This window comes from Rhincodon typus, chromosome 37 (assembly GCF_021869965.1).
Source record: "Rhincodon typus isolate 14 chromosome 37, sRhiTyp1.1, whole genome shotgun sequence".
Taxonomy (NCBI): domain Eukaryota; kingdom Metazoa; phylum Chordata; class Chondrichthyes; order Orectolobiformes; family Rhincodontidae; genus Rhincodon; species Rhincodon typus.
The window spans coordinates 10,663,513-10,674,639 of record NC_063368.1 but is presented as its reverse complement, the minus strand read 5'-3'; the positions used below and the strand labels follow the sequence as shown (position 1 = coordinate 10,674,639).

Below are 11,127 nucleotides of genomic sequence, written 5' to 3'. Positions count from 1 at the left end.
GCAGCATCCTTCTTGGTCTCTGAGGTTTCCTTGACCCTAGATGGAGGGGGGGAACCTATGGTTTCTGACAGGCTTTCTGGCTGTTCTGAGGGGCAAAGTATGTTTTGCTCCTGCCCCGTTTTCAGGTGATCCACGTATTTTTTCAAGACTACCTCACCTACCCGAAATTTGTAAGTGATGAGACCTGACCTCACATCAACCTCACCTCATACCCATTCAGGGCCATTTCCATGGTTCCAGCACAAGACTTCATTTCCCCGAATTAAATTGTCTCTCATGCTTAAAGGAAGCATGTGGCCGGCATTGGAATTCCTGATGTCATTTCACCCTCCCCTCTCCAGGTCTGGAAATATCCAGTTCAACCTGATGCAGAGTCTTCTCCCCATCTGCAACTCTGCTGGAGCTATCCCTGTAGTTGCGTGTGGGGCGATCCTAGAATCGAACAGGAACCAGGACAGTTTGGTACCAAGTGATGCTGTAGGCTGGATGAACACAGCAGGCCAAGCAGCATCATAGGAGCAGAAAGGCTGACGTTTCGGGCCTAGACCTCCTATGATGCTGCTTGGCCTGCTGTGTTCATCCAGCTCTGCACCTTGTTGTCTCGGATTCTCCAGCATCTGCAGTTCCTACTATCTCTGATGCTGTAGGCTGCTTCTTTAAGCTTTCCTTCAATGTTTGGACTACTGTTTCCACCAGACCATTGGACGATGGATGGTATGGAGCTGTCCTTATGTGGCAAATCCTATTGGACTTTAGGAAAAATTCAAATTCCCTGCTGGTAAATGACGTCCCATTGTCCATGACCAATATTTCCAGGAGTCAAGTGTATTGCGAAAGATGCTCGCAGCTTCTTAATTGTCATCATTGAGCTTGCCAAACAGACTTAATGCACATCCAACCACTTTAACTGGGTGTCCACAATGAGTCCAGGATTTACCCAGCCATTTCCATGAATGTGGGGGTGCTGCTGGTGTCAATTTTTGTCCTTGTTGGCAACTTTGGGCACCACCCCACCAATGCAGCTCTGTTGGCATCCAGCCCTGGCCACCAGGCATAGCTTCTTACCAGCATCTTCAGCTTAGAAAACCCTGGATGACCCTGGTTGAGTTTGGCCAGTATCTGGCGGTGACCTTTACTTGGGACAATCACCCTTGCTTCCCACAGTAATATACCATCCTCTACGGTGATCTGGTCTCGCCTGATCCAGAAAGGTTTCAATCCCTGTTGTGATGGTCCTTCTGTTTCCCCCATTACCACCAGCTGTTTCAGTTTCGCTAGGACAGGATCTTTTTGTGTCCACAGTCGGATATTGTCAGCGGTGACCGGAAGGGTGTCTAGGAAGTTTAAAACCAGAATAGACTCTTCCAGGAGAGGCTCTGTCGGTGGAGGATCTGCCAGTAGGAGGCAGCTCAAGGCATCTGCATTAGCCACTTGGCTGCCTGGACGGTGCTCTAGTTTGTATTTGTACGCACTGAGAAAAAAGGGCCCAATGCTGAATCCTACCGGAAGCTATGGACGGCACTGCCTTGTCTTCCTTCATTAGCCCTAGTACGGGTTTGTGATCTGTTACTATGACAAATTTCCGTCTGTAAAGGTACTGGTGGAACTTCCTCACACCAAAGATGACTGTCAAAGCTTCCGTCTGTACCTGGGCATATCTGCATTCGGCATCAGCCAAAGTCCAGGAAGCATACACTATTAGGCATTCCTTTCCATTGGGCCGCCGGTGAGCCAACACCACCCCCCTACCATACGGGGAGATATTGCATGTCAGCACCGCCTCTTGCTTCAGATCATAGTGGGCCAACACCCTTGATGACAGTAGCTGCTTTTTCACTTCCCTAAAGGCTACTTCTTGGCTACAGAACCATTTCCAAGGCTCACCCTTTTTCAATAGCTGAAGTAAGGGTGCCCAGATGGAGGCCAGATTATGGTATGACTTTTCTGCAATAATTTACCATCCCGAGGAAACACCTAAGCCCCAGTACAGACATGGGAGCTGGGGCTCCTTTGATTGCCCTCAGTTTATCTTCCAACGGGTGTAACATGGTTTTGTCGACTCGGTAACCCAAGGAAGTCACTTGGGGCACCTGGAACACACATTTTTCCCTTCTAAGGCATATGCCCATCTGAGAGAAACATTTAAGTGCTATTTCTAAGTTCTCCAAGAGCTCTTTATTAGTTATTCCACTCTCTTCACCACTGAAATAACTGCACAGAGGCCGGTATCCTGTCACTAAGTCACCCTTTATTTCCTTGTGCAAAGTACACTGGCTGTGGGCAGCCAGCTCGGAGTCAGTCCCCTGAACTGAGGAGATTCCCAAATCTCCTGTTAATATTGGTCAGCCAGTGCATCCTGATCGGCCCAGGTTAACAACCTCAATCATGGATCTCACTGTCAATGGATCCACCTGGTTCCAATCACTACACAGCCATCCAGGAAGCTGAGCTGACCACCCCCTATCATTTGCAACAGCAAACTCAATGGGCCAAATGGCCTATTCCCATAGCTATTTCCCATGTCCTTATGATCCATGGTTTTTTGTATTTTGATGGACCCAGTTCGTGGGATGGGGCTGAGGCTTTAGACATGGCGGCAATTTAAGAGGCGAATGGGAACTTGATGAAATATTCTAGCAAACAGTTAAAAAGCTACTCACAAAGAAAGGTGTTGACGCTTCTGCCACTCTGTGTTTCCCAAACAGTAATGGATGAAGCAAGTGGTATCGCCAACTGGTTATAAACAAGATGGCAGTCGATCGCCCCTAGTTACCTCAGTGGGTCAAATCTGCATGGATGGTTCCAAAATTCCCTGCTGTGATGCATCACCCAGACAGGTACTGTGACCTGGATTCCTCTGGAAATTCTCAGATCGCATACCTCCACTGGCTTTGGACAGGTTCTCTGCAGCCAAACCAGAGGAGGGAACAACCGCAGTGTTTCCATGACGACCATGTCGAGGTATTCCATTCCTGCGATGCTTTCGTAAGTGACACCCTCACAAAATGGAAAGTAAAGTCAGGGGTGCACCGAAACATTGAGAGATTTATCAACAAAACAATGAAATAATTTACCCAGCCCAGATATGAGAAAGGGCGCATTAACACCGTATGATGATTTGATGGCAGATCAAGGATTGGGAACAACAAGTACAAGTTAAGATAATTCCCTGTTTTAATAATGCCAGGGAGTCCATTTGGGAAAAGGGATAATGACTTAATCCAAGCCTTTGTACCAGTTTCTTTATGCCTGAACCTTTTGCCTCATGGTTTCCCCTAACTGAGGTAGGGAAGATACAAATCTTCCTGGGTTTTTTTTTTCAGAGTAAAATCTTAACGGAAGCTTCAAGAGAAATCTCCACTGAATTGGTGGCGCAGGGCAGAGACTTTTCTTGTATTACTGCTTCAATGGATGACAATTGCTCTCCATTGAGAGTGTTCCTCTATAGAGACACGTTTGGAATTCCCCACTACAATATATGGCTGCCAAGTGCACTCTCTTTCTCTGTTGGCCATTTCAAGTCTCCACTGATGGACGAGGCTCAGAACAAACTCTATCAAGTTTACCTCTTGTCCAAAGCTGGCTCCCAATCTTATTCAGAAGTCCCACTCACTTCTGTTTAGCCTGTCCACTACATATTATCGTAGAATCCCTACAATGTAGAAAGAGGCCATTGGGCCCATCAAGTCTGCACCATCCCTCTACAGAGCATCCCACCCTATCCCTGTCAATGTCATATTTCCCATGGCTAACCCACCTAGCCTGCACATCCCTGAACACTACGGGGCAATTTAGCATGGCCGATTCACTCTAACCTGCACATCTTTGGACTGTGGGAGGAAACCGGAGCACCCGGAGGAAACCCACACAGACACGGGGAGAACGTGCAAACTCCACACAGACAGTCGCCTGAGGGTGGGATCGAACCCAGGTCCCTGGTGCTGTGAGGCAGCAGTGCTAACCACTGAGCCACTGTGCTGCCCAAGGGAGCGATCATGAAAGTGGGGTTCAGGCTACAATCAGGAACAACGTGATCTTAGAGAATGGGCAAGCAGACTCAAAGTGCCGAATGGTCTGCATCGAGCTCCTATTTTGTGCCTGTGATTGGTGATTGCATCAGTTTTGACATGTGGTTGTTTTGTGCTGGGTTTTCTCGGCGTGGGGGAGGCGTACCTGTTGTTTGATGGCCGTGCGGATCTCCTGCTGAAGTTGGTGTTGGATGCTGGGGTGCTTGGCCAACAAATACGCTGCAAACTCCAGTGTGTGGGTTGTCGCCTGGTAGGCACGGAGGAGAAAGCCTAAGGTCTGGGCCACAACTTCTTCTTCAGTCAACGTCGCTGAGGAAAACAAAATGGATGCAAGGCAGGAGAGAAGGAAGGAAATTGCATTGATATAGCACCATGCGCATCCCCAGAATACTCCTAAGGCGCTTGACAATTGAGAAGGTGATTCAGATGGTACGAAGCCTAATTTGTGCACAGCAAGCTCCCTCAAACAGCAACGTGATAATGGGTGGATAATCAGGGTTTTGGGAAATATAATTTAATAATAATCCAGGGGCCCAGGTACTGCTCTGGGGACCCAGGTTCGAATCCTGCCATGGCAGATGGTGGAATTTGAATTCAATAATAATCTGGAATTAAGAGTCTGATGATGCGCATGAAACCAATTGTCGATTGCTGGGGGGAAAACCCATCTGTTTCACTTAATGTCCTTTAGGGAAGGAAACTGCCATCCTTACCCGGTCTGGCCTACATGTGACTCCAGACCTACAGCAAAGTGGTTGACTCTCAACTGCCCTCTGGGCAATTAGGGATGGGCAATAAATGCTGGCCTGGCCAGCGACATCCTCATCCTGTGAATGAATATTAAAGAAAAGTTCATAAACTGGTTACTTACCAGAGGTCGGTCGTGATTTCTTTCCTTTGTCCATCTTGGTTTCCTCATGGTCTAACAGGTACTGAAGAAAACTGCCACATTTCTAGGGAGATAAAATCCAATGGTTTTGAAGAGAAGGCAAAGCAAATTTTTTTTTAATCTACGCTCATGGAACATGATTGGTTGTGACTGGGTGTGGACACTGAGCAAAGTAAAAGAGACACCGCTCAGAAGCTTCTAGAAGCTGAAACTTCTGCACATTTTGTAATTGCAGAGATATTTTCAAATCCTTGCGAACAAACCTGTCGCACACTTAGAAACTAGTCATATCTCAGTGTCTGTCTGGTGATAGATAAAATACACAAGACTTCACTTGAACAGTAGGTCATTCTCGTCATTGTTAACAAACCTCCGTGTGCACCTTAGCTATTTTTGTTAGGGGATAAGGAATGATTTGTGTACAGTTTTGGTCTCCTTACTTGAGAAAAGATGTACTGGCACTGGAGGGGATGCAGAGGAGGTTTACTAGCTTGATTCTGGAGTTAAGATGATTGGCTTATGAGGAGAGATTGAGTAGCCTGGGACCGTACTCATTGAAATTTAGAAGAATGAGAGGGGACCTTATAGAAACATATAAAACAATGTTGGGAATAGATAAGATAGAAGCAGGGAGGTTGTTTCCACTGGCGGGTGGAAACTAGAACGAGGGGGCATAGCCTCAAAATAAGGGAAAGCAGACTTAGGACTGAGCTGAGGAGGAACTTCTTCATCCAAAGGGTTGTGAATCTGTGGAATTCCCTGCCCAGTGAAGTAGTTGAGGCTACCTCGCTGAATGTTTGAATGAGAGGTAGATTTTTGAACAGTAAAGGAATTAAGGGTTATGGTGAGTGGGCAGGTAAGTGGAGCTGAGTCCATGAAAAGATCAACCATGATCTTATTGAATGGGGGAGCAGGATCAATGGGCCAGATGGCCTACTCCTGCTCCTATTTCATATGTTCTTATGATTTCCCCGAGTGCAGAAGGAGTGGGAGAGAAGACAATCAGATGAAGACGGAGAGTGCGGAGGGAGAGCAAAGGAATAATTACAATATTGAAAATCCTTGAAGGGCAGCAACAAAAAATTTTAACAGCTTACTTGTGCTTCCTTGAAATCTTCCCTCCTCGCTCGGGCTTGACGGACCAAACTTGTGAAGTAACCAATGGCTTCCTTCCAAAATAAATGGAACTTAATCTTCCGAAGGAGAGGCATTAAGACCGGAAACATCACTGGGAATAACAGTGGGAATTGAAAAGGTTTGCTACATTCTGAGCAGTAATAGATGGATTTAAACTTAATCATTGTACTTAATGTCTCTAATAGTTTAATACTTCATCCTTAAGGCCAACGCTAGCTCTGGCAGATTGAAGGACACTTTAAGATCCAAGAAAAACAGAAAGAACTGCAGATGCTGTAAATCAGGAACAGGAACAGAAGTTGCTGGAAAAGCTCAGCAGGTCTGGCAGCATCTGTGAAGAAAAAATCAGAGTTAATGTGTCGGATCTGGAGTTCTGAGGAAGGGTCACCTGACCTGAAACGTTAATTCTTATTTTTTCTTCACAGATGCTGCCAGACCTTTTCCAGCAACTTCTGTTCTTGTTCTTAACATCAAAGAAACTGAACTTGAATCTCAAGTACAGAATGCTGAGGTGCTGCATTTTGTTATTTGTGTTAGTTGCCTTGGATACATGGGCAATGACAAGCCCATCAATATACAGGGTCCTAGAGTCATACAGCACAGAATCAGACCCTTCAATCCAACTAGTCCATGCCAAACATGATCCCAAACTAAACTAGTACTCCTGCTTGCACTTGCTCCATATCCCTCCAGACATTTTTTATTTGTATACTTAACCAAATGTCTTTCAAACGTTGTAACTCTACCCACATCCACCACTTCCTCTGGAAGTTGATTCCACACACAAACCATCCTCGGTGTAAAAAAGTTGCCCCCGCGTCTTTATTAAATCTCTCTCCTCTCATCTTAATAAGATACCCCCTAGACTTGACATCCGTCACCCTCGGGAAAAGGGTGCATCCATTCCATTACATTTGTCATCTGTTTCTCTGCTTCCCTCTGCTATGTTTTCCATCTTTCTCTCCTTTCAATTACTGTCTCTGTCTACCATCTATTGTGTTATAAACTTATACCTGTGTTTTTCTTGTTTTGGTGTTAAGCACTAATTTTCTCTGCAATTTTGACCACTCCCTCGTTAGTCTTTCTGGCTGTGTAGGATCTGTGTATTCCTCCCTCTTATATCCCTGCAACTCTAACGTATTCAACTTCTCGGTGACTGGGGATTGCAGATCCAGGAGTCACAGTCTAAGGATACGCGGTATGCTATTTCGGATTGAGATGAGGAGAAATTTCTTCACCCACAGAGCGGTGAAACTTTCTGCAAATGAAAGCGGTTGAGGCCAAAACATTGAATGTTTTCAGGAAGGAGTTAGATATAGTTCTTAGTGCAAAGAGTTCAAAGAGTATAGGAAGAAAGTAGGAACGGGGACTGAGGTTGGATGATCAGCCATGATCATATTGAATGGTGGAGCAGCCTGGAAGGGCTGAATGGCCTACTGCTGGCTCCCAGTTTCTATACATTGCATTTAGTTCAAACAAACAAGGGCAGGACTTATATAATTAATGGTAGGGACCTGGATAGTGTTGTAGAACAGAAGAACCTAGGGGTTTAGGTACATAATTCTTTGAAATGTGCGTGACATGTAGACAGGGCAGTTAAGAAGGCATTTAGCACGCTTGCCTTCATTGCTCAGACCTTTGAGTATATCCTCAGACGTTATGCTGAGGTTGCACAGGATATTAGTGAAGCCTCTTCTGGGGTACTGTGTCTAGTTCTGGTCGCTCTGTTATAGGAAAGATATTATTAAGTTAGAGAGGGTTCAGAAGATTTACCAGGGTGTTGTTGGGAATGGAGGGTTTAAGATAAAAATAGACTGGAAAGACTGGGACTTCTTTCACTGGAGTGTAGGAGGTTGAAAGGTGATCTTATAGAGGTTTATAAAATCACGAGGGGCCACAGATAGGGTTAGTGGCAGGTGTCTTTTCCCGAGGGTGATGGATTTCAAGTCTAGGAGGGCATATTTTTAAGACAAGAGGAGAGAGATTTAAAAAAGAAATGGGGGCAGCTTTTTTACACAGAGGATTGCAGAGATATTTTAAAACTCTTGCCCGTCAGTATGTTTGTCTGCAAGAGGGAATGGTAACTGAAAATGCCATCTCCATGTTGTCTGAGTGTATGCAGAGAATTTTCATCCAATATAAATATTATTCTTTAATAGCGACAAACAAACCTCCATCTATTTAGAGACAACAAGGTGCAGCACTGGATGAACACAGTAGGTTTTTAACCCCACTGTGAAGCCTCTTCTGATTTTCCAGCATCTGCAGTTCCTACTATCTCTGATACAATTTTAACCCCACTGCGAAGCCTCTTCCGATTTTCCAGCATCTGCAGGTTCCTACTATCTCCATCTATTTAGAATGAGAGCTGTTAATTAAACACACTGATCTGTGGTGGAACAGCCAGTGTCAACCCATACATAGTAAAACGTGACATTAATAAGTTAATGATAATGATATTATCCAGGCAGCAGCAGAACCGACATATGTTTGAGACTCAACGAGGAGCAGAAGAGAAATATTGCATCAGAGATCTGTATTCAGCATATTATTGTGTACATACAGGGAGTGAGCGAGCCCTACTCTAAGTTTGGGACAAACTATGCTGTCAATTAGAAGGGACGTGAGGAAATACAGAGGGTGGGTGTCTAGAATTCACTGCCTGAGTTGGTAGCAGAGGCAGGTACTCTAAACTCTTTTAAAAAGTACCTGGATCTGCACCTTATATGTTCTAAGCTGCAGGCTTATGGGCTGTGTGCAGCAAGATGGGATCTGGGTGTCTTTGGGCAGCATGGACAAGATGAGCTAAACAGCCCCCTTCTGTGCTGTATCATTTCCGTGGTCTCTACAAAATAGTGTTGCAAGGGGCTCAGAATGACAGAAGCTTAGAGAGACAGTGCTGCCTCTGGGGAGTAGGCGTAGGCACCCAACATTTCAGAGCATCAAGAGAGTCTGTGAGAGAAGCACAACCCATAAATTTAGCTACAGCAGTCCAAGGCACAGTCACCAAATAGCACTGTACACGCTGCATACATTACTTACATGTCACAGAGATGGTGGAATATCTGCAGTGGGCCTGCAGCAGGAGATCCCAGTAATAGATGAAGGTGTGGCTTCTGTCATTCCTGCAAATATCCAAATTGAAGAGTGACATCGTCAGGACGTACCGAGCGTACTGGGCAAATAATCTAGAAATTAAAACAAAACACTCAAACGTCAAAAGGTTAGGAAAAGATTTTGGTAGAGCTTCTGATACAAAAGGCATTCCTTGCCAACAGGCCCGTGGTCCTTAACGGAGCACTTAACAACAAGGACTGTAAAGTGGGACACTTAAGAGTCACAGAGTCATAGAGCTGTACAGCACGGAAACACACCCTTTGGTCCAACCTGTCCATGTTGACTAAATATCTTAAATTAATCTAGTCCCATTTGCTAGCATTTGGTCCGTATCCCTCTAAACCCTTCCTATTCATGTACCCATCCAGATGCCTCTTAAATGTTGTAATTGTACCAGCCTCCCACCACTTCCTTTGGCAGCTCATTCCATACACACACCACCCTCTGTGTAAGAAAGTTGCCCCTTAGATCCCTTTTGTATCTTTCCCCTCTCACCTTAAACCTATGCCCTCTGGTTTTGGGCTCCCCTACCCTGGGGAAAAGATCTTGGCTATTCACCCGATCCATGCCCTTCATGATTTTATAAACTTCTATAAGATCACCCACTTTCTTTATTGCTTCATTTTTCTGCCTTTACATTCTAAGTTTTGGTTTATGATGTTTTAAGATGTCGCTGTAGAGTGGCAACACTAGACAACACTTTTCACTGTATTTCATAACAAGATACATGTAACAAGAAATAAATCAAATCAAAAGTTAAACGTATACTGTTTTTCATGATCACTGGATGTGTTTTACTGCTAATAAAGTACTTTGAAGGGTAAGCGTTAGGTTGAAGTGTATTCACTGTTGTGTTGTAGGGAGCAAAGCGGATAATTTACACCCAGCAAACTCTCGCAGAGTGTGGCAAAGACCTGATCATTTGTTATTTTGTCATGTTGTTTGTGAAATAAATATTGGCCACAGCACCATTATCCTCTTTGAGGTAATGCGTGGAATCTTTTACATTCACTTGAACAGGCAGTTTAAGGTCTCACCTAAGTGATAGCACCTCTGACAGCACAGCACCATCCTCAGCACTGAACCACAGCGTCAGCTGGATTTTCATGGTCAAGCCCCTGGACTCGAACTCAGCACCTCTCGAACAGAGCCACAGACACTATCCACAGCTATTCAAGTTCACTGAGTGTGAACACCAGTCTCGTGAGCAGGATTGACAGCAAGTTAGAAGCTTTCTCTCACACGCTGGGAGAAAATTTAAATTTATTCCATTGACAATAAGCCGACAAAATCCAATCAGCTTTTCATTTTACATTCTCATCCAATTTTACTATCATCAATATAAGTGTGAATGATGCATTCCACATTTAGATTTCAGGCCTGTCCCTTTAAGACAGCTACATGACATCACACGTGAGATTTTAGTATAAAGATACCTTCCTCAGTCATTCTGTATAACACACTCGGTGTAGTCAGTTGGTTTGTGTGCATAGTTCACATTAACATAGGTAAATGTGGAGTCTAGACTCTCTGAGTAAGTCTTGTTATGACCAGACCCCAGCTGAGGCTCCCCAATTTGCTACAGTACCACGTGGGATACCCTCAAACTGTGAAGTCCCTGGATGAAGAGGGATATAAAGATTCTTCTGTTCTTTATCCACCAGTTGGTTGCAACAAGGTGGATTTCAAAAAGGTCCTTTCCCTTTTCCTTTCTTTATGACCCAGATGAGTTAACGTTTTAAAAAGAGCCAATTTAACAAGCATTGAAAAGGAATATGGGAGCAGGAATAGGCCATTCGGCCCTTCAAATCTGCTTCGCCATTCGATACGATCATGGCTGATCATCCAACTCAGTCTCCTGTTCCCGCTTTCTCCACATATCCTTTCATCCCTTTAGCCTTAAGAACTTATTGCTTCTTGAAAAAACTTTCTTCTCATCTCAGTATTAAATGGCCA

The 11,127-nt window shown here is 44.7% G+C and overlaps 1 protein-coding gene across 1 annotated transcript in view; it reads right to left on the bottom strand.

The window, feature by feature from the left end:
* The window catches only part of LOC125487134 (cytochrome P450 3A5-like), a 26,343-nt gene that overhangs the window by 3,876 nt on the left and 11,340 nt on the right, over window positions 1-11,127 (bottom strand). Inside the window, exons 6-10 of the mRNA XM_048617355.1 lie at window positions 9,097-9,242; window positions 6,015-6,145; window positions 4,900-4,981; window positions 4,174-4,337; window positions 2,774-2,997 (exon numbers count right to left, since the gene is read on the bottom strand). Coding sequence (XP_048473312.1) covers window positions 2,774-2,997; window positions 4,174-4,337; window positions 4,900-4,981; window positions 6,015-6,145; window positions 9,097-9,242 — 747 coding nt within the window. The remainder of the gene's footprint in view (window positions 1-2,773; window positions 2,998-4,173; window positions 4,338-4,899; window positions 4,982-6,014; window positions 6,146-9,096; window positions 9,243-11,127) is intronic.